This window comes from Parasteatoda tepidariorum, chromosome 6, assembly GCF_043381705.1.
Source record: "Parasteatoda tepidariorum isolate YZ-2023 chromosome 6, CAS_Ptep_4.0, whole genome shotgun sequence".
Classification (NCBI taxonomy): Eukaryota; Metazoa; Arthropoda; class Arachnida; order Araneae; family Theridiidae; genus Parasteatoda; species Parasteatoda tepidariorum.
This window is the reverse complement of record NC_092209.1, coordinates 34,169,548-34,194,770: the sequence shown is the minus strand read 5'-3', so window position 1 is coordinate 34,194,770 and position 25,223 is coordinate 34,169,548. Positions and strand designations below refer to the sequence as shown.

The 25,223-nt window shown below is 27.6% G+C and overlaps 1 protein-coding gene across 17 annotated transcripts in view; it reads left to right on the top strand.

Moving 5' to 3' along the window:
* The window catches only part of LOC107436679 (RNA-binding protein Musashi homolog Rbp6), a 463,932-nt gene that overhangs the window by 105,380 nt on the left and 333,329 nt on the right, over window positions 1-25,223 (top strand). For all 17 annotated transcript variants that reach the window (XM_071182213.1, XM_071182219.1, XM_071182217.1 and 14 more), the window contains exons 4-5: window positions 2,605-2,689; window positions 21,797-21,838. In XM_071182213.1, coding sequence (XP_071038314.1) covers window positions 2,605-2,689; window positions 21,797-21,838 — 127 coding nt within the window. The remainder of the gene's footprint in view (window positions 1-2,604; window positions 2,690-21,796; window positions 21,839-25,223) is intronic.

The window sequence follows — 25,223 nt, the reverse complement described above, 5'->3', positions numbered from 1 at the left end:
TATGAAACCGTAATTAACGCAACGTCACTAATTAATACCCGCAAATGATATTAAGAATGTTGCTTTTAGTTAAATGCATAAAAATTAGAATATAAAAGAAAAAAAAACATAGTTCCGTTGATATAGTTCTTTATTAGAACTGAAAACATTAACTGATTCTTCCGTTTAAATCTTCAATTAATTAAAATTTAAGGAAAGTAATTACCAAGCGAGGAAGGGGGATTTATTCAAACTCTGAAATAGATTAAACTAATGACATTTCTGAGAATGCACATTCACTCATTAAAAATAGAATTATTTATTTCTATAAACTTATAATGTTCATTTGCAATTTACTTTTAAATAATGTTAATCTTTCAAGTTCATTAATTTAATGTCAAATTGTCTGTTCAATGGATGAATAAAAGCAAAATGTTTTAAATGTTAAAAAAAAGTGTTTATAAATAATTCATTCCATAATTTGCTTTTGAATAAACTAAAAAAAATATAAATAAAACTTTAATTGTTTGTATTGATTTCTTATTAGACTAGCTTTTCTTTTTGAGTTCAAATATTATGCATTTTCTACTTTTTGCTTATTTGTTGTGAGCAAAATGAGTACTTGGAAATTTACTTGCCTTTTTTTCTTTTTCTATTTTTACATGTATAGGTTTTTTTTAAATATTTTGATTTTTTTCCCTCAGTTTATTCCGTTAATAGTTTTTGAAAAGTTATTTGGATAAGCATTCGCAAATACATTGTGCATTAAACTAATAATATTTCGGAGAATTTAAGTTGTAATTGTATACTTGTAATGATGAATTAAAATTTAGTTTTTTATAATCTTATCACTTTTAAGTTCTTTTTCATTTGTCAAACTATTTTCTCAATGAATTCTTGTAAATTTGTTGTCATTTTTTTTTCAAATTTATATGAAATTCTTCCGAGAAAAAAAACGAAAATTTTATAACAATTTATTTATTCTTTTTATTCTATACAGTGCATAATAAAGTGAACTTTTGATCTAATGATTAAAATCTATGGTGGCCAGGACAATGGGCTAGGACACAATTTTAATAGTTCGAAGGCCTAACTTTAAATAGGCCACTATTACTGTAAATTAATTATTGTAAATGGAAGCTTAAGTTACGAAACCAGACCCAACATAAATTTTTTTCCCGTGGATTTGGAATCGTAACCTTTTGGTAATTTTGCTCCTAATAGTTTGAGACACTAGAGCAGTCGAAAGTTTGAGACCTAAAATGGTTATTTTACTTTTTGCCTCCAATAGTTTGAGACACTAGAGCAGTCGAAAGTTTGAGACCTAAAATGGTTATTTTACTTTTTGCCCCCAATAGTTTGAGACACTAGAGCAGTCGAAAGTTTGAGACTTAAATTGGTTGTTTTACTTTTTGCTTTTTGCCCCCAATAGTTTGAGACACTAGAGCAGTCGAAAGTTTGAGACCTAAAAAGGTTATTTTACTTTTTGCCCCAATAGTTTGAGACACTAGAGCAGTCGAAAGTTTGAGACCTAAAATGGTTATTTTACTTTTTGCCCCCAATAGTTTGAGACACTAGAGCAGTCGAAAGTTTGAGACTTAAAATGGTTATTTTACTATTTGCTTTTTGCCCCCAATAGTTTGAGACACTAGAGCAGTCGAGAGTTTGAGACTTATAAAGATTATTTTACTTTTTGCTTTCCCCAATCTCGAGAAATCTTATTTTTAAATTTTTATTGCTCAAGAGACTGATACTTTTCAATTTTTGGAATTTTGTCCTTTAAAACTACGTAGAATATTTTTTTTTAAAATTATGATCATGTATACCATTAATAATTAAATAATAAAAAATATTACTTTTCACATAGAATTAGGTTTTGATAAATAAATTTTACAATTGTTCGCCAAAAACCTTTTAATTTGCTTCATTAGTTCCAAAGAAATTCGCATAAAAGTAGAAAATGAACATTAAGGTTCCCAAATTTTCGACCGATCTCTTACCCCAACTATTAAAATTATATTTTCAACATTTAGGCGTGCAAGTATATTAATGAGGACGGAAGAAATAAATCCCATTTGCAAACGTAAGCTAACTTTTAGGACTGCTGATTCCTTTTTGTCATCTATTTTATTTTTTCTCGCCAAATCTCTTTGTTTCATGATAGAGTGAGAAAAATCACATTTAGTCGGAAAAAAAGTCACGTTATTTCGAAGAAAATAGTTATTTCTTGTTTTTGAGTTTGATTGCGTAAATTAAATAATCGTTTGTTATAATATCGTCTGCAATCCATTCGAAATCGTTTACCATTTCATATCGTTTGCAATTATTATTTTTGGTTTAGGTCTCGAAGTATTAAAATTGATTCCTAGTGCACGAAAATCCTTTCCTTGGACCAAATTTTGTGTAGGATTTTACTTTGTTTTGGGTATCGTACAATAGTTCTAAAGAAATCGTCTTAATTGCGTTGCGTAATTTTGTGCTTAGTTGTTACGACCTCACGTAGTTTCATCTGTGCGCAATCAGCACTTTATAATTTGGTTTTAATACTGTACATATTTATACAAAAAGTAAACTAATATTCAATGAATGGTTGTTTAAATTATATTTTTTTATTTCTCTTTTCAGAGGCTTTGGCTTCGTGACCTTTGCTGACCCAAGTAGTGTAGATAAAGTCTTAGCTAGCGGTACTCATGAACTAGATGGTAAAAAGGTAAGTTGGATTATATTTATTTAAAACTACTTTTTCTTTGCAATGAATTGTTAATTTTTTTGCAGCAATGCTAACTTGAAACAGTATTTCTTTAAAAAAAAATTTGTTGACAAAAAAAACAACAACAAAAAACATGGGATATATTAATTGGGTATTTTTTGATAAGTCGCCAAAAAAATGTTGACCTCCTCTAACTATTTTTTGGTAAATGTTTTGTTTTATTTATTTTCAAAAAACGTACAAATTAAATAAAATAAATAAATTAAATTAAATTAAAAATTTTTTAAAAAATAATTGAATTTTTTTGCATCCAGCTAACCGATAATTACCATGAGTTGTAAATAAGGTAATCGATTTGCACTTTATGGACTTCATTTATTTTTTAAAACCACATCAAATTACTAAAGTTTAATTTTTTATTTATTTTTTAAAACAATATCGAATTACTAAAGTTTAATTTTTCATTTATTTTTTACAACAATATCGAATTACTAAAGTTTAATTTTTCATTTAATTTTTAAAACAATGTCGAATTACTAGAGTTTAATTTTTCATTTATTTTTTAAAACAATATCAAATTACTAAAGCTTAATTTCTGTAAACATTTCCCTTGTGATTTTATTATTTTAGAATAAATAAAATGAAATTCAATGTTTTATGTTAAGAATGTAAAACAAATTAAGAGCTTTTGCCGTCATAGATTGTTAAAAACTGAGTACTGAAATTGCAAATAACATTATAAATCTTTTTTTTAATTCAAAATTAAGAATACGATAATTATTAATTTATTATCTATTAAATAATAGCAGTACTTAATCACTTTTATTCTTATGCTATAAAGTAGAGGTCTTTGCCATTTTTCGGTAAAAAAGCTAAAGAAAAAAAATTGCTTTTAATTCCGCAAAGAATTTCGATTTTCTATAAATAGGGATAACTTAATTTACCTCGGAATAATAAGTGCAATACTAATTAATCTTGAAAATTAAAAAGCCAAGCTATTTAAAAAATATTTTTATTTAAAAATATGTATGAAATTCTGCACGCTATGTCTTTTGTCTTCATTAACAAAATTAAATGAAAGCAAAGTTTTAATTTTTATATCGAAAACTAATTTTTTTTTAATTTTAAATTAATGACATTACAGCTCCATAAATCTGGTTAATAAAACCGAAATATACGGTATTTAAACCTTTGATTTGGTAAATTTTCCGTTCATATGTTAACGGTTGAACGGAACTTCTGGTTTTTAAAACTATAGTTCTTATTACGCATATTTAGTAAAAAAAAAAAAAAAAAAAAAAAAAAAAAAAAAAAAAAATACAAAATTGGAAAGGAAATTTAACCCAATAAATAGTTTTTATGCCTTTTTTTTTTTTAAGGTATCTCGATTCTATATATTCTCTAAGGTAAAATCGTTAAATTTCATCATATTGACCTAATTTCATCACATATTAGAAAACCATATTTTATTGTTAATTTTACCAAAATCATGTCCAAATCACTTCGATAAAAGTTACCGAGCTTTTTGATGTTCAGAAAAGCATGGTAAATTTTAACATTTTTTGGTAGTTTAACCATAATTTTTTCTCAATATTATAAAAAATGTATATTGTCTTCTGTATCAATAATATATCAGAATTAATACTTCTTTTTTGCATTAAGGATTAGACACTGAACTCAATCCCTTTTAAAACACGCCATTTGTAGATAAGATCGCTCTATACGTATAATTAAACAACTTTTCCCGTAATTTTCCGATACAAGATCGCGCTTTCCCTAAAAATTTATAATTAAAAATCTCGCCACCTTTTTCCTCAAAGAAGTAGCTGCTTCTATAGCTGAAAGAAATATTATTAAAACGAAAGTTAAATTAAAACTTTTTTCTTCTTCTCTCGTATTTAATTAAAAGAGAAACCCTTTTCATGAATTTTTTCAATCAAATTTAATGCTAGTATCTGTAGTCAGTTGCTTCCTTGCGCTTTTGATCTTAAGTTTGGCGATGAAGATGGATTGTAAAAGAAAAGCTTTTCAATTCATGGGGAAAATTTCTTTGACATTTCGGTGTTGAACTTGACTTTGGTGCTTCAATATTCTTTTACTTCGTGATGAATTTTTGACATTCATATTCACAAATCCTTTTTCTTTTTTTTTTCAGAATTAATGAAATTTTCTTAAATGAATTAAAATAATTACGATGTGCAATTTATATTAATAAAATAATTTTTGTTTTAACTTTGTGGTAAAGAAAAGTAGTTTTGTTTGTTAACAGAAAAGTTCGTTTTAGTAAATCCGTTATTTTCGTTATTTTAATTTTATTTTTCATTTCAAGTTGATTTAGTACTTGTTACTGTTTTAACTTTGATGATTTGTTATTTTTCGAGGAATGCATGAAAAATTTTAAACTTAAACCTCCAAATATTATCTCAGCACTTATAATTCTGAGAAATTTATTTCACGAATAAATTTATTTAAATTTAGCCCATAATTTTTCACAGATTTTTTATTATATATTTCTCACACCGTCCACAGCGCTGACGTAAAATATCCTCAGTGGTAGACGGATCATGAGTTAGAGTTCCCATGCCGTATTTCATTATTTGTATTTATTTCCTTTTGATATTCAAATCCATTAAATATATTTTGTTCGATAGCTTATAAAATATATAAGATGTATATTTTCATTTAGATATTCATAACTTTCAGTTTTTTCGTTTAATATCTAGATTGAAACTCCTTTCGATAAATACTCAGTTATCTTATTCGGATTTTTTCCCGTTAACTAATTTAATGTGTCAGTAAAATATTTCCTGACATAGCGCAAATATCCCGTAAAAAAAAAAATTTAAAAAATAACCATTTTTTGACATTGTTTCCTTATTTCTAGTTTTAAGGCTTTATAGTTGAATATAAAAAGACAAAGAACTATTTTAATATTTCTTTTAGCTTTATGAATGTTTGAAGCAAAATAACTAGAGCCTTAAATATTAAAACGATGCCTCAGGGGATGGAGCGTTCGCCTTCCAATTAGGCTCGTATCCCAGCGATGGCTGGTCGATACGAATCCGCATCCAGCTTGTACCGACCACAGTGCTGACGTGAAATATCCTCAGTGGTAGACGGATCATGGGTTAGATTCCCTTTGCAGTCAGTCTAACCATGGGAGGTTCTCGTGGTCTTCCTCACCATGTAATGCGGGGTGTTTCATCAAAAAATTTTCACAACGGCTAATTTCTCCTAATTCTTGATTCAGTATTTCCTTTGTTTTCTGAATTCGGTTCAAAATTTAAAAGCTACGGAGTTGAACATTGGTAGTTGTAACATTGGTAGTATTGGTAATTAATTTAATTGTTTTATATTTTGCCTGTATATTATCGGTAATGTCAGGGATTTAACCTAGCTGGTGCAAGAAACTTCAAAAGTGGAAAAAAATATATGCTGACTTAGTAAACTAAAAAATTACATTATTGATGCATATGCCTTGATACGAAATTTACATGAAGTACTTACATTGCTATCATATTTTATATTATTTAGATCATGTACTGAGAAAACAAGTATGATCAAAACTACCAGAATACGGAAAAGTTTACCATGTTGCGGGCTCTATGGCAACACCAAAAAGCTTATTAATTATTACCGAAGCGATTTCGTAATGATTTTAGTAATATTAATCATAAATTATGATTTTATAATATGTGATAAAATTTGGTATAAATGATAAAATTGGGTCATTTTATCATGATACCTTGGAGCAGCGTTTCCCAAAGTGTGGTACGCTTACCCCAAAGGGTACGGTAAAAGTTTAGCGGGGATCCGCGTTCTTATGCGAAATATCTTGCAACAAAGGAAAACTTCAAAAAATTTTATTTAAAAACAAAGCTAGCCATGAAAATTTACGATTACGTATTTTTCTATTGGGTATTTTTTGCAGAGTTAACAATTAGTGGTGTTAACAGCCGGTTGTGATTTTTAAGTGCAATTTTTTTATAGCGAAAAATACATAAATTTTTTTATTAGTGGTACACAGCGTTACGAAAAATTTAGAAAGGGTACACAAAAATCGTAAGTTTGAGAAACACTGCCTTGGAGCATGGTATGAAAACTATTTATTCAGTTAACTTCGCTTATCAGTTTTGTATTTTTCACTAAAGGCGTGTTAATAGGAAGTACAATTTTGAAAACCAGAATTTCTGGTAAACCGTCACCATATATGGACGGGAAAATTACCAAATAAATGGTTTAAATATCGTATATTTTGGTTTTATTACTAAAAATATGTTGTTGTTTTTTTGAACCAGAAATGTCATTATAACCATATATTACGGTAATTTTACCAGAATTTATTTTTTCTCCGTGAATTACTGTCATACTAATATGAAGTTGATTTAGTTACATTCCACATTCCATTTTTTATACAGTACTTTGTTACTTCTTGTTTTGTATTATAGTTTTTATTTATAAACTTAACTCATAAATTTAATGTACTCCTAAAATATTTCGCAAAACTATTTCTTAATTTAAAAAGTAACAACTCCTCAAAAATTAAATAGCATTTTAATTATTCAGAAATCATTTCTATACTTTACTGAAAAGGTATTAAATATGAAATCGAATATCTTTTGCGGAATAATATTATCGACAATAATGTTTGAAAAGGTAAACAATCTTTAACTATATTTGTTAGTCAAATGTTTATTCGAAATAAATTCCATTTGATTAATTCAATTCACTTTAGCATGTGTGTAAAATTCGAAAATTTATTCTAAGAGGTAAAAGCTTTCTGCATGCTATTCTCTCAAATTAATGAGAACCGCAGGAAAAATCGATTGCGAGATGCTAGTAAAATGTTTTGAAATCTTAACAGAGCTATCGATTAGTCTCCAGCCCCCGCTAACTATTACCATCAATGGTGCTGTTAGGAATATTTAGTTGTAGATTTAAAAAAAAACTTACTAGTATACTTGCCATTAATTAACGTAATATCTGATTAAGGTAGTTAAAATAAATGGTTTTTGTTAAGAGGTAATAGTAATGACATGCCTTAGTTGGTGATAACACTTGGCAGTTTACTCAATTGTTTATGGTAAACATTAGAAATCTAATAAAGCAAGGTGATAAAGCATCTTAATTATATCCTGTTATTCAGTTAAATACATAAATATATCGAGTGTTTAGCAAATTTTTTGAAGTGCTATTTTAGTGTAGTTACTTTATTACAGCATGTTGTGGGGTTATTGGTTTATAAATAACATAAATTATTATAATGGTTTTTTTAGTGCAATTTACAAGTTAAGATTAAATTACTATATTCTGATGTTTGTTTATATTTACTAACATGGCTTAGTTTATGAATATAAAGATACAAATACCTAATTACGTTTTAAAATTTAGTTGCTATGGAACAATTTTCAGGATTTAATAAATATTTTTGCCAATTGAACGTTTTCGCCTCACAAAACATAACATATTAGCTTTTAGATCTTTTTTCAAGCTGAAGTATTTTTGTACACTGAGAGAAAAAGTTTGGTCAAAACTACGAGAATATGGACACATTTACTGTGTTTCTGGCCCTATGGGAACACCTAGTAATATGGGAACACCCGTAATGTTTACCTATGGGAACACCTGTAATTTTTACCTAAGCACTTTGGTAGTTATTTTTGTAAGATTAACAATGAAATATGGTTTTCTAATATATGATAAAATTTGGTAAATATGGTAAAATTTGGTAAAATTTGATAACTAAAGTAAAATTTGGTACTTTTTATCATGATACCTTAGAGCGAGGCATAAAAACCATACATTTGGTTAAATTTACATTTCAGTTTTGTATTTTTTATTAAATGTGTGGTAATAAGAACTAAAATTTTAAAAATCAGAATTTTCAGAAAACCGTTACCATGTGAACAGAAAAATTACTAAATGAATGGTTTAAATAGCATATATTTTGCTTTTAATAACCCGTGCTATATTTTTTTTTACTAGAAATGCCATACAGTAAGGTGATTTTACCAGAATTTTTTTACTAGAAATGCCATACAGTAAGGTGATTTTACCAGAATTTTTTTTTCTGTTTATTGATCATTCTATACATTCAAATGGCCATCCGACAATAAAAGGATGATATTTCTTTCTTAGTTTCTATCAAGGTGCATAGCTTTTTTAAAAAGTGCTTAAAGGTGCTTATTTTTGATTTACGTATTTTAAAAGCCTTTAAAACAGTTATTTTTTGTAAAAAGTGCTTCATTTTCTATCTTTTAATAAAAAATATTTTTCCTTGCCGTGTCGAGTGTCGTTTTAAATTATTAAAAATTCATGATTTTTCACAATTTTCTCTCCAGTATTTATAAGAAACTAGTTATTTTATCATGATTATGTAAAGTTTTTGAATTTAATTAATTTTATGTTTATAAATTGCGAACTTTAAACGAAAGAAAAAGAATTATTGCTGCACAGATCCTAATAATAAATTTCTTATGAAGTAATTAAAAATATCTTTAGTGCTTAAAAAGTACTTAAAAGGTGCTTATTTTTTGTTGAAAAATATGACTACGCACCATGTCTATAATGGAAACTAGGGCACATCTTTAAAACTTTTTTTAAAGTGCATAGATTGTCTGTTGCAGCGGAAAAAGTTTTGCCAACCTGGCAAAATATTAGTTGATATTTATACTTAATGTTTCATAACTAGAAAAGGCTTTAACTCAATAAGAGAAATAAATATAAATTTATTTATTCTATGTAAATGATTAATTTTATATTTTTGCGCTAAGTACTTAGCAAAAATCTATCCGCTTCATATAAATAAAATAGTCTCTTAACTACGGAAACACATTGTTCGCATAAATGCTGTATTGTCTTATTCTTATTATATCCTTCAACAGCAAAGACGATGCATGCATAAACAAGAAGTAAAAGTTCTGATAAATTTCTTGATTATTTACTATTTATCAGTGATAAGATACGTACCTGATAACGAACAATGATAGTCCACAACTTTCATAACTCTGATAACTTCTTGTGAGTCATTTATTCAACGTTGATAAATATACCTTTGACCTGAAATTTACCTTCAGAACTTATCACGAAAGATGGAAAATAATTCATTGAAATTTATTTAAATCTTTAATAAATCAGATGTGTTATGAAAGTTTTAAAAAACCTTATTTGTTAAAATCCTTTAAAAATATGTTAGTAAGAGAACTATAATAACATAAATGTTCGATTTAAATTTTTGTTTTACCTAAAAATTTTTAGTAAAAATTTTTATGATGGGGTTTTATTTTATTTAATACGTTAAAATATCTTGAAATTACATATCATTTATGTCTTTGATTTATTGATTTTTGAAGCAAAAATCAACAAAATGGCAAATTTTGTTCTTTTTAAGCTATTTAAGATGACGCGCGTATGGATAATATTTTTACTAAAAACAATTTGTTGTTTTCTTTTATTTCTCTATTTAATAGAGAAATAATAATTTCGATTAAAAATAGCGATATTGAAAAAAAAGTGTGATTTTTTGCCAATCCTCACTAACTATGAAACGTTTTCACATAGTATCACTGTCAAAAAACTCAAAAATACTTAAATGATACACGGAGAAAAAAAATCTGGTTAAATTACCGTTCTGTACGGTAAAACATTAATACTAAAAGGAACCATACTTCTGGTATTAAAAACCAAAATGTCCAGTTTTTTAATTAGTCATTACGTAATTTTTCTCTTCACATTATAGGCTTACCAGAAATTCTGGTTTTCAAAATTTTAGCCCTTATTGCTACACATTTAGTAAAAATACGAAACTAAAAAGTAAAATCAACAGAACAAATGGTCATTATGACATACTCCTAAGTATTATTTTTCGTGATAAAATTACCGAACTTTACCACATTTATCTAATTTTATCACATATTTAAAACACAATATTTTATTGTTAATTTTGCCGAAATCATTACCGAAGCGCTTCGGTAAGAATTGCTGAAATTTTTGGTGTTCTCATAGAGCGAGAAACACGGTAAATTTTACCATATTCTGCTGATTCTGATCATACTTTTTTTTCCCCTCAGTTAACCTAAATAGCTAATAGTACTGATATAGTTTATAGGATATTGCTCGATAATATAAGCTAGTATATTACCACTTGAACTTTACACTTTTGTAAACTGTTTCCACAACAACAAAAACTTGCAAAAATAAAGACCGTATGATCAGTTATGCAAATAAATGGATTCAATGACAAAGCGTGGGACGTCCCGTCGGTTTAGAAACAACTAGTTACGTCAGTTTTTTTCTTCTTTACACCATCAAGAGTCTGCAAATGGTTATTAACAGGTGTTGTCACAGGTTATTCCGTTTTACTTGATATTTCCGGTAAAAAAGTAAAAAAAGAAAGTTTACCAAGACGAATGAGTTGGTGGCGTTCTTCTGCAATTCTTCACACGTATTTAATTTGTTGACGAGGAATAATTTACTTTTACATTTGAAAGCATTTTTTTTGTTGAAATTTTGTATAGACGAAGAGAGATATATGTTTCATCATCCCACTTTAGACTTAATCTTTCATTAAATAACTTCTAAAATAAGGAATGAATCATGTAGAATGTTTTAACTTTTAGGTTATTAAAAAAATATTATGAATTATTCTCGTTTTGCTGAAAATGTCGATAATAATTAGTTTTATTCGTTGTATAAACAAATTGGTTATATTAGTTATAGTTTATTGTTGTTTAAGTAATGTTTTAATAATTCCTAAAGAATTCTCTGAATATAAGGTTAGTTTATATGAATTTATAAATTATTAGCGAGTTGTTTTAAATATTGGTAAAGATAAGTTGTATTTTTAAACATTAAAAATTAAAATTACGAGAAGTTGGACTGTATTACTCTTTCTGTTTTACACTTGATCGTTTTCAGTTATTAATTACTTAAAATATTTTATTTAATATTTTTGTCGTAACTGTGCTTTGTTTATCATTTTTCATCGTTTGGAGAAAAAGAATTCTTTCAGATTATTAAAATATTTATAATTGGGTATAATATGAAAAAAACACAACTACTTCGATTTAGTAGGAACAACATATGACGCAATGCTAAACGAATGGAATTTAGTTGTTGTTTATTTAGTTATTGTTATTAGTAGTTGTTGTTATTTGTTTTAGTTCTTGTTGTTTATTTAGTTGTATTTAGTTTCAATAACTTTTCTTTATAATGCAATAAAATCTGGCGAGCAGCTATTTAAACGATCGAACACTTCGTTTGTTTATTTGTGGCTTGAAGTTAGGCTCGCAGAAAATGCCGTTCATGGGTTAAATTTAGTAGGAACAACACAACCTGTGACGTAGGATATATTATACCCAATTATAAGTTATTATTATTTTTTGAAACTTTAAAATTGAAATTATGAATGAATATGAATATTTACGATTCTTGTTTTATACTTAATTAATTTAATAAGTTTTCTACTCCATAACAATATGAAATAGTTTTTTCTTTTGAAAAAAAAAACCTTTTATCGTTTGGCAATGGTTTAAAAATTTTTTTCTTCCAATCTTTAAATCGTTTGGCAGCGTTTTAAATGGAAGTATTTTACTAAGTACGATGGAGAATAAGGCAGAATTATGTACGATAAATAATTCAAGTGATACCGGGATTTATAATAACATAAAAGGTAAGATTATAATATTTGAAATATTTTGACCCGTATATTAACTTAATTCTCAAACAAAAATATTGCATTAATTGCTTTGAGAAGTAGACAATTTTCAGATTGCAAACTTCTTATTTTTATTAGTTCTGTAATCGTGTAGAATAATTGTATTAGATTTTAGTTATTTTGCAGTTTCGGAGATTTAAGATTTTATATATATATATCCTAAAAAATAATCATTTTAATAATTTTATTCGTATTTAATAATATTAAATTCATATTTTATATAATATAAATTCATAATTTTATTCGTATTTAAGAATTCGTATTTAATAATATAAAATTCAAACGATATCTGTTTTTAAATACGTTTCTTTGCGTATTTACCGTGATATGTAAGCGCATATTACATGAAGATATTTTTCATAAATTGCTTTGAAAAGCGGCTGATTCTTTGATTACAAAATGGAGCTTTAATCAAATATAAAACATGCATTAAAGGCCAACTAATATCCCTTAACAACGGGGAAAAATACTTTTCTGCACATGTGGCTATATGCTTAATGAGGAGAAAAACTTGGAATGCGAATCAACAAATGAAATTATTCTAGAATCAGTTACTTATTTTTAAATGAATTTTGAAGATAATGATGTGGAATGAAAGATTCCACGATTTTGAATTCAATTTTTGATGTTTGTTTCTTAAGAAAATGAAATAAAAGTATTTCCTTGTTTGTTGTAATTGGCGAAAAAAGTCAGTGAATTAAGTTATAGATTTTGTTTCTATAATTTGAATTTCGTTGGAAATGAGGATTTTGATATCAATTATTAAGGTACATTATAGCTTTAATATTTGCGGCAAATAAGATTTTGTTATATGTTTATATAATGTGTTTGCTAGCTTTTGTTTGGTTCAATTATTTTTAATAAGTATTTGTCTGAAGAAATTGGTTTTTCTTTAATGTAATAAACCTCATGTTTTCAAGTATTCATAGCTTTATTTTTTAAATCTAAAAAATAATTAATTTACTCGCAAAATAATTGGAAAATGATATTTTTGTTCACATATATACTACTTTTAATACACGTTAATTTATATTATAAATAAATTTATACATCTTAATTTATTAATAGGCATATTTTATGTTATTTGAGTATTTTCTTTTTAGGTATTTAATTCCGTTTGAATATTTTCCTGTTTGATTTTTAAATGAGTTATTTGCTCATTTTTGGTTGAATCTAATTAGTTGTCGAAATTCATTATTTTTACTTAATTTTATAGCTATTAAACTTTTTTCATTGCTGTTTTCTATTATACGTTAGGTGTTTTAAGTGTTAGGTATCCTATAATTGTTAATTTTTTCGATATGTTTTCACATTTATTAATTGCGCTTTTTCTTGTCAGACATTTGAAACCGTAATTTGTATAAATCCCATGAATTTTTCAAATTCATTGTTTGGATTTATTTCCTTTTGGTATTCAAACCCATTAAATGTATTTTGTCCGATAGCATATAAAATATATTAGATGTATATTTTCATGTTAGATATACTTTCAGTTGTTCATTTAACCTTTTTATATTTAAATTGTGAAATCCTTTCGATAAATACTCAGTTATCTTTATTCTTTTTTTCCCGTTAGCTATTTTAATGTGTCAAAAAAATATTTCCTGCCTTAGCGCAAATATCCTGTAATAAAAAAAAATTAAAAAATAACCCATTTTTGACATCGTTTTCTTATTTCTAATTTTAAGGCTTTATGGTTGAAAAAAGACAGAGATCGATTTTAATATTTCTTTTCACTTTGTGAAAGTTTGAAGAAAAAGAACTAGAGTCTTAAATATTAAAACGTATCTCAGGAGATAGAGCATTCTCCTTCCAATGAGGTAAATCGGGTTCGAATCCCAGTGATGGCTGGTTGATACGAATTCGCATCCAGCTTGCACTGACCACAGTACTGACGTGAAATATCCTCCGAGGTAGACGGATCGTGGATTAGAGTCCCATTGCCGTCAGGCTAACCATGCGAGGTTATCGTGGTCTTCCTCTCCATATAACGCAAATGCGGGCTAGTTCCATCTAGAAGTCCTCTCCGAAGGCAAGTTTCTCCCAAAAATTGATCCAGGAATTCCCTTGTCTTCTGGATTGGGTTCAAAATTACAAGGCTATGGAATTGAACATTAGTAGTCGTAAACCCAAATATTGGGTCGGTTCTTCAGCGGCGGTTATAAAATATAAAATAAAACGTAGGCAGATAGTACAATTATTTCTTCTACAGGCTTTATCATGTTATAATTAATGAAGTGAATATCAAAGAGAATTGACGTTTCTTAAAATCTACAACACAATACTTCATTAATGATAGAAAATTAATAATTTCTATCTATAACTATAAATCTGTCAATAAGCTGAGTATTCTGATTTATTGTGTAAGTTATGAGGCGGCTATTAAGTAAATTCCATTCCAACACTGCCGTTATTGTTTTTAGGATTTCACATTTATCGTTTTCGCTCTTTTATTATTGATTTACGTTTTGAAATTTGATTTTTCTCTTATCATTCAATTAATAATATATTTTATTACATATTGAGCCAAACTGTTTTTAAATGTATAAGTACATAATTTAATTTGTAAAACAAATAATTTATTATATTCTCGATTAGGATATTCATTCAAATAAATTGTATTTGAAGTAGTTTTGGGTAATTTGAATTAATTTGATTTTTTTTAAAAAAAACTTTAAAATAAATGTTTCATAAACTAAAGAATTATCAGTAATGCGCCAGATTAATCCATGTGTATGCATCAATTTTTCTATGCCTAGCTTTTCCTTAAATAATTCTGATTCATATTTTTCCCTAAACACTATCAATCAAACTATAAATGCCTAATAACTTGATGTTTATATTTTATTTATACGTGTATGATTTCCTAGTACTTTTTTAATGTCAAATACCCTACGTTTTAGTTTCATTTTTCTTACAAATTTGCGGTGGTTATTTGTGTAAAAAGTTTTTAAGCATTTAACTACATGGTGAAAAATATTCTGGTAAAATTTCAGTACTGGCTTTTCGGTCTAAGAATAAAACCAAAATATACGGTATTTAAGCCAATCATTTGGTAATTTTTCTGATCATATGATAACGGTTTATCGGATTTAATAACGCTTAATGGTTATTACATTTTCCAAATTTTAACACATATTATCGAACAATAATTTATTCTTAATTTTACTAAACTCATCACCAAAGCCCAACGGTAAAAATTACTGTAGTAAAAATTACCCTTAGAGTTAGAAACACGTTAAATTTACCATATTCCAATAATTTTGACCATACTGTTTTTCTCAGTGATTATACTATAAATAGCTTTAATATCTTTTACAAATTTGTGAAAGTATTTGAGCATAAAACTAATTAAACCATAAAACTATTAATACTAATCATAGTTTTAATTTTTATTACAAAATCATGAGGATATTTTGGGTATAAAACTTACTTAACATTAAAACTATTGCATACGAATAATGTTTTCAATTTTTATTACAAATTATTGGTGATTATTTGGTGAGAAATATCTAGTTAAACATTAAAATTATATATCCTAACAATAGTTTTAATTTTTTTGCTATAAATATCTATAAGAGTTTTTCTTTAAATTTTCGACGAATATCTATTTGCAGTATGTCTGGTTGTTTTTATTATCTTTATATGAAACCTAATTCTTAATCCTCACAGTTTTGAAAGCATTGAGGCCATGACTAGTTGCTAAATTCTCAATTTGATGAAAAATTACAAATAATAGTAATTTTAAAATGTTCACTGGGGGTATTATTGCCTTCTATGTACATAAATACCATTTTTCTGTAAAATATATATATATATATATATATATATACAGGGTGATTCTAAAAAGATGGGCGAAATTTCAGAAAGAATGCATGGTCGAAAACAAAACGCAAAGGTGCTGGCCCATTTGGAAAGTTGTTTGATGATGCAAACGTGAAAGCTCCATTCCTGTTGCGAATTACTGCGCTGCGTTACTTTTCGCCAAGCTTTCGGCCGCTGCAGGGAAAGTTCGTGATATGCCTGGTGTGTTTCAGAATGTTCGCCTATCTTTTCTTCGCCGTTGTACTACGTGCATAGCCGCTGCCGGCCACTGTTTTAAAGACTTATTGTAATCACATGCCATTAAATTTGCTTTTATAACTTAACTTCATCGTTCTTTGTGTGTTTTTGCCTCATATAAGAACATACACTTTGACGCCCTCTAGCGGTTTTGCGTTTTATTTTCGACCATGCATTCTTTGATAAAAATTGTTTGCTTGGGTNTTTATATATATATTTATATATATATATATATATATAAATTAAATAAAAACTTCATATATTTTAATAAATATTGCAACAACATTACTAATTGCCGTTTTATTTTTAACCTTTACAGAAATTTTACGTGTAAAAATGTTAGATTATTGTAAATATTATACACATTATTGTAAGTATTGTATTACAAATTCTACAGTAATCTTACAATTATTTTAAATTAAAAAATAGTGATGGGATTATTTTTAAAAAAAATCTAACCCTAAAAAACCTAGGAAAGAAAATAACGACTACTAGTATCAGTATCAATGTTGTATGTGTACTTTTTCACAGACGCCAAAAAGGAAACATTTTCCGATATCCGACTCTCTGAGAGAAACCGTATCGATTGGCAAGTCATCGATTAGCAATTTTGGCGAACTATTTTTGAAATCTAGCTTCTCACAGTTAACTGTGTCGTCCTTAACTTTTTTTCCTTCCGTTAACTTTCTTTTAACTCTCTTTCTCCTTCGATTTAATTATTACCTAAGTACAAAAGATTGTTGTATTTATTTATTCTCTGATCATATTTTCTTTAAAAAAAATCAATAAATAAATAAAAAATAACGGAAGAAATTTTATTATTTTATCTAACGGAATAACGATGGTATGAGTTAGAGCATGTAGGAGATTTTATATTTTTTAAACAAATAACTCGTTTATTTATAATTTTTTTTCTTCATTTCAACAATTTGTCATCAGGAGATAAAATTATTTTACGAATCATACGAACTAGATAGCAATCTACACTGCAGAAAATTCCTGTTCAAATTACGGTATAAACTACCAGTACTTTTGGTGCAGTTTTTCAAGTGTTCTTAAATTTTTACAAGAATTAATTAAACTATACTGTTAGAAATTTCACGGAAAAAATTATTAAACAACAAATTCTAAAATTGTTATTTTATCTGAAAAATAAGCCAAAAATAAGATGGTTTTCAAATCGTTAACTTTCTAAACTATCATAACCAAGTAACACGGCTAAACTACCATAATTTTTGCATCAGCTAGGCTCACCTAATGAAGCCAATTAGTTCCTGCAGCCGTGAGAGCTAATCTGTCATTCTCATGCCTGTCAAAACAGAGGTTTGACCACAATATATTGACACCACAATATTTTCTCCATTCCTGTCATTAGATGAAGAGTTTCCAGTGTCCCACGCGCTCCCCAATTGGTGACTATAGACTATTTGAATACGATTCTCGCATTCAAGCGTAGATGTCAGCACCATAAAGCTGTTTAACTCAAAAAAGACTAGTATTTCCCTTCTCTTACGATAGGTGAATCCCATGATCGACCTCACTCTCAATCTCATGATTGACACAACGGGGATTCGAGTCCCAGCAACAATATTTCATTCACTCCCTTCAACACATGACGAGCTTCTAGTGTCCTGCACTCCCCTCTTTGTGACCCTCGGTTGATAGAATATGATATTCTCATTCACTCATAGTTGGTAGCATTATAAAGCTACTATACTACCTCCGATGTCTAGTTAAATTTCTTGTTTACGGTTTTGAAACCATGCTGCAAAGTCTTGGATTTCTATTCTCTTAACGATACGAGAAACAACCAGATAACTAATTAAATCACATTCCACGGTTCATTTGATAAAACACTATTCAACCTCAACCGAACTCTAATGCCCATTATCTAACGAAAAGCCTAGCTCCAATCTCAAGTTAAATTATTATTTTTTTTTACGGTTTTGAAACCATGCTAGTTGTAAATGGTTAAAAAACCGTATAGTTTCGTATTCATGATTTTCTAACCATACTAGTTGTAAACGGTTTCAAAATCATAAAGGTAAAGAAAATGCTCTTTACCGTAATTTAAGAATGGAAATTCTAACAGTGTGGTTATTTTCTCCCACAGTCATATTTTCATTACAAACCATAGACAAACGTATGATTTTGTAACCGATCTCTTTTGTAACCGAACCTAAATATAGAATTAAAACTGTTCAAAAATCATATAATACCTACAACCTTAAAGTAATAATTTGTTTGAGTAGGGACAACATACTATCTTCCAAAAATTTATAACTATAGTTTCTCATAATTTGAAAAGAAAATCCGGCATTGATCGGTCCTGCTGTTTGGATATTGAAGTCCGGTCATTGGGTGTATAACAATCATCAGTTACCCTGCTTGTGGGAAAGGAAACATGAGAACTATTTCATGTTTTTTTTTCTCCCTTTAGTCTTCCTAGACTATTTTTTCAGTGTTTTCATCATATGTTGTTTACCTTTGCAACCAGGTATTGTTAAGATAACAATCTACTCTCTGTTTTGTTTTCTTTGCTCCAGAGCGTCTATGTTAAAAGGAAGTTTCTCTCACCATCGATAGTTTGCACTTATTTTAACAACAAACATTTGCACTCTCTTAAAAGTCTTAAGCTTTTAATACAATAATTCTGCGAAAATGCATTGTTTTAATCTGAAGTTTCTCTCACCATCATAGTTTGTACTTATTTTAACAACAAAAAATTTTCACTCTTTTTTTTTTGCACTTTCTTTTTCAACAAAATTTAGCTTTTAATACAATAATTCTGGGAAAATACATTGTTTTAATCTGAAGTCTCACTCGCCATCGATAGTTTGCACTTATTTTAACAACAAACACTTGCACTCTCTTAAAAGTCTTAGCTTTTAATACAATAATTCTGCGAAAATGAATTGTTTTAATCTGAAGTTTCTCTCACCATCATAGTTTGCACTTATTTTAACAACAAAAAATTTTCACTCTTTTTTTTTTTGCACTTTCTTTTTCAACAAAATTTAGCTTTTAATACAATAATTCTGGGAAAATACATTGTTTTAATCTGAAGTCTCACTCGCCATCGATAGTTTGCACTTATTTTAACAACAAAATTTTGCACTCTCTTAAAAGTCTTAGCTTTTAATACAATAATTCTGCGAAAATACATTGTTTTAATCTGAAAGGAAATTAAATAGCAACTATCTAGTTTTTTTTGCGTATTTTTTTCATCTTATTATTTTTCTTTTTAATTTAAGATTTGGGACTAGGAATTTTATTTCATATCATTACCGGCGTTGAATTGCAGAACCAGCTATCAATATTCAACTTTGTAGGGATCAGTAAGATATCCTCTGTGGTAGATAGATAATCCTCTTGCGATCGGGCTAATCAATGAAATGTTTCATGGTTTACCTCTCCATGTAGCTCAAATCCTAGTTAGTTAATTCAAAAAGTCCTCCACGAAGGCTAGTCTGTCCCAGTGTTTGATGCAGGAGTTCCTTTGTCTTTGGTTGGGTTCAAAATTACAAGGTTGCGAAGTAAAACATTGAGAATCGTGAACTCAGAATTGGGTTCAAAATTACAAGGTTACGGAGTAAAACATTGGGAGTCGTGAATTCAGATTTGGGTTCGCTATTCTATACCAGTTATAAAATGAATTGGAACTCCTGGATGAGGCATTGGATCAAAGCATTTGTATAGGACTCTTTGACAAAACTAACCACTGTTTGCTTTATATGACGAAAAAAAACCACAAAAACTTTTGGCGGTCAGCTCAACGACATTTTAAGTCAGCACTTAGTTAGTACAAGTTAGTGGAAGCTAAACACAAATGGGCGAGCCATCGCTATGATTCGAACCTAGGTCATATCATTGGTAAGCGAGCGTTCAATCTATTGAGCCATCACGGCTCTTAGATTAGGAATGGTAAAATTCGTTGTTCGCTGAAACTAAAAAATCTTATAATTTCAAATCTACCTAATTATTTAGAAATAATATTCCAAATTTCAGTTGTTATTGTGTTTAACTTCCTTTCGAAATAAATATTTCTTTCTAAGCATCAAATATTAACCTTACTGTCGACCTTACCGTGTTAGATTTTATTTCCCATCCAACGCTAATTAGGGATAATTCCAATCAAAAATATTTCAGCGAAATTAGTAGAAGTTTGTCCCACTGCTTGATTCAGAGGATCCCTTGTCTGCTCGGTTGTTTTTAAAGTAACAAAGGTACGGAATTGGACATATCCACAGAACCATCATGCTTTGGCTGTTCAACTTCGGTAATAAATAAAGTACTTCAAATTCTAATTTATTTGAAATTATCATTAATTGTAAGGACTATTATGACTTAAAATTTTATTTCATGTATATTTTTACAACGAAACAAATATAAGCCACTAAGTCTTTTACATTTATAGCAATTTAATTAAATCCTTCATGATATAATCATTTAAAAAAGTTTTTTCGTTTTTAAGATATTTGCATTAAGACCGGGGGTTATTTGTTTCTGTATTAAAACGATTTGCATTTTAAAAAATCGCTAATTACTTTTTAAACTATGTGTAAATACGTTCAGTGATTTCAAATTTGTTCATAAAATCTTGTAGCAAAGTAACTTCCGATTATTATATGCTCTCTTAAATTTGAACGCAAATGTTTAGCTGTATATTAAAAGGGTTTTGTAGACATTTATTTATCATTACAGATTTGATCGTATGGTAATAAATATAACTCACCCTAACATTTCTTGAAGAGTTGGATTAAATTATACGATTCTGATTTACCAATATTGTTAATCAACTTTAACTTGACTTGTCCGTTCTACAAAAGCTATATCTAAAACATTATGTCAACATTTTATTTTAAAGTTAGTTGTTAGTTTTCAAAATAATCTTCAAAAAAGAAAAAGAAAAAAAAGAGACTTAGATTTTTTTCTCTCCAAGTATTTTCCGTATTTCCAAGCATTTCAACTCAAGATGACGTAGTTATTTTACTATTTTAAGTCTTAGAACTTAAGATGACTTATTTATTTTGCACGAGTTTGTTACAAATTAAAAACAAAAAAAATTGCATTAATTATAAATAATTTGAATCTAATTTCATCTTGGTATATAATTAATTATAACTGCCACATTAAAAATAGTATTCTTCAGATACAGGTTTTAATTTTACAAATAACTATACTTTTTGCAATCATTTGTAAATGTTGACTTTCCTTCAAATATATTGCTGATGTACAAGTGACTAATTTTTTGCTACTAAGTATCGTAAGAATTTCTTTGAGATGGGAGTTTCAAATCTTATATCAGTAATTTTTTCTTTCCTTTCTAGATCGACCCCAAAGTTGCCTTTCCAAAACGGGCACACCCAAAGGTAAGCGTACTGTTATGTTTTTTTTCTTCTATTTAACTTATTCTATGCATTGTTACTTATTAACTTATTCTCTTACTTTGACATTATTACAATTTGCTCAGTGACATGATTTCAATGATTTGCTGTAACAATTTAATAATCTAAGCTTATCTATTTTCATACTTACTTTAATAAATACAATCTGAATGTTAAAAAGTTTGATTTAATTTTTGAAAAGGTTTTAGTTATTAAAAAAAGCTTATTTAGTTATTTAAATTGTTTTGTTAAATTATGACACCGAAGTTAAAATCTATTCAAATTACTTAATTTGAATGTGCGTAGAACTTTAAGACTATTCCAATCTAAGTAAATAAATGATTTGTCTGACTTTTGAAAGGATAGTTATTTAAACAAAGGCAATAATTCTTTAAATTCATTTGCAAAATTATGATACACATGTTACAATTGATTAAAATTTCACAATTTAAAAGTGCACAGTTTCGTTCTATCCAATCTGAATAAAAAAATTTTACTTTTGAGAGGTTTATAGTTGTTTTAATAAAGCCCAAATTCACTTCACTTTATTTACCAGAAGAATAATTTTATTTGTTAGATATTAAATTTGTGAATGGTGTTGAAACTTTAAAAATTATTTATTAATGGTAGTGTGTAAGTGGGTTATGATTTGGAATCCAAATCTTCAAATCAACCTCATTTTTCATATTTTTTTCTTCGATTGACATTGTTTATTCAAAATAACATATAACATATCTATAAACTATTTATGTTATTAAATGCTGTTCTTCAAAGCTTTTTTGCATAGAGAAATAAAAAAAGTCTTTGCTTAAGTATATTAGACTGGAAGCAAGGGTTTAATTCTAAATTATATTGATTTTCTTGCTGAAAACAAGTTGTATATGTTTAAAAATGGACTTACAGCTTAATACTAAAAAGAACGTTTTTTTTTTTTAAAAAAATGGATAGGTAATTCCACATAAAAAATTCATTTAAATTAAAGAATATTTTTTAATGTTTACTTACGTTTATAAGCTCATATTATGCAGTTTTGGTTTAACTTTCATAATAATAAAAATTATTTCACAAACGTTTCTTAAAAAAAATAATAAAAATAAAAAACTATGGCCAATATCAATGTAGCGTAGAAATGTGTGTAAAAATATTAATGTAGCGTGTGAATGTTGCTCGCCTTCCTGGAGTCACGTATTGCTGAATGATTCAATATACAAAAGTCTATGAATAATAAAAAAACATATTTAATGATAATTAAATTTAATAATGTCAACAATACAAACTAATAATATTGATGGCTTAGTATTTGGCAAGCCTCACTATAATCCTTCATTCCAATCTGTTGAATGACACCCATGTGATACGCACTCATAGTTATTGTTCATGAATACAGCGCCCTGTGTTTGTCAGGTAGAAATTCGTAACATCACGTTTTGAGGTGCCCATCGGCTAACAACAAATTCATAAACAAATACAGCGCCGTCTGTTGGTCAGGCATGACATCATGTACTTAGGTGCTCATCAACGAACGAGCTCATAAACGAATGCAGCGCCGTCTCTTGGTCAGGCAGAAATTCGTAACGTCATGTTTTGAGGTGCTCATCCGCTAACGTTAACTCATAAACCAATACAGCGCCGTCTATTGATCAGCAGAAAATCATAACATCATGTTCTCAGGCGCTCATCGGCTAACGTTAACTCATAAACGCTTTCAGCAATGTCAGTGGTGAAGAACGTATTAATTAAATGCCAGGCATTAAGAAAAAGGAAGAGGGGTGATAATTAATATCGTAAAAAATGTATTTTAAAAAAAATAACGATTCCAAATATAATCCGAAAAATTAATAGTTACAAATTAAAATTTTTGCTAAAATGAAACATTTGTGACAAAAGGGAATATAGGCTACATTTCTTGTATCTATACATATTTAAATATGTTTTTGCAAAAATTCAATTTCTTATTTTGAATATTTAATTCCCACTTCTCATTATATTATTTTTTTTACTTATTTTTTCATCATTTTTCCTCTGCAATGGAACTTAGAAGCTTGTGACATAGAGATAAATTACAAGAAGCCTTTTTTTTATATATCTGAATTATTTATGGATTTCTTGTGTCCGTCGCTATGGAAATATTGACCCTTTGTACAGCAAATTTTCTTTCGAAGGGAAAAGACAGCTTCATCATTATGTCGTCTTTTTTCCCCTTCTTTTTATTCCTTAAAAACGATATTATTAACAATCTAACAGTTTCAAAAATAACAAGTAGCGCAATCAATGAGTGCAAATAAGCTCATTTACTCTTTTTTCAAATTCATGAATAATTTGTGTTTGAATCAAAAGTATTATGTAAATATTTCTTGGCGATATCTTTAGCATTAAAATGTCATCATCTCTGAAGGTGGTTTAGTAAAATGTGTAATTATGATATATTTATTTTTAAAAAAATATTTATATGCCCAAAAATGTACAATTTTTCCAAAAATATCTGTATTATAGTACTGTTTTTTAAATAATAGTTTATTCTCAAATCTTAATCTTAATTATGTTTAAATCTCTTTTTTTCAATTAAAATGTCATCATCTCTGAAGGCGATTTAGTAAAATGTGTAATTATGATATATTTATTTAAAAAAATATTTATCTGCCCAAAAATGTACAATTTTTCCAAAAATATCTGTATTATATTACTGTTTTTTAAATAATAGTTTATTCTCAAATCTTAATATTAATTATTATATTTAAATCTTTTTTTTTAATTTAAGAAAAATAGTTAATTATTGAGGTAATTAGAAATAAGTTTCACCTCACTCCACGAATTTCAAAAACGTAACAATTAATAGCGAAAGCTTGTAAAAAAAAATCAAAAGTGTTTTTATGAACTTAGTTAAACTTAGAAATATCAGTTTGTCTCTAATAGTAAAAAAAATATTAATTTAAATTCCTAAACAAAAGTGTCTTAAAATTATTGATATAAAATTGGAGTGGCCGATTTCTCCGAAACAGAGCTACTATCTGAAGAAAAAATATAGACGCCACTTTCCAACATAAAAAATTAGGAAAAAAAAAAGTGGAAATTTTTTTAATTTATAGGCTGTTAAAGATATTCTTTGGTGGTTTTGAAGGTTCTGACATAAAATAATGAAATAAATTTCAGTCATGAAATAATTCTTTTTAGAGAAGATTATGTTGCTTTTAATTTGTGACAGATAATACGAAGGAACAATTTTTTGTTGTATTTATACGAATTATTGATCTTGCCTAATTTGTATGTGAGGATATCAAATTTGAAATAAGTTTTGTTCCTAAAGCTACAGATCACTTTAAAATCACATTTTTAATCCTTTTTTAGTCGAAATATATAAGTTTAAAAACCT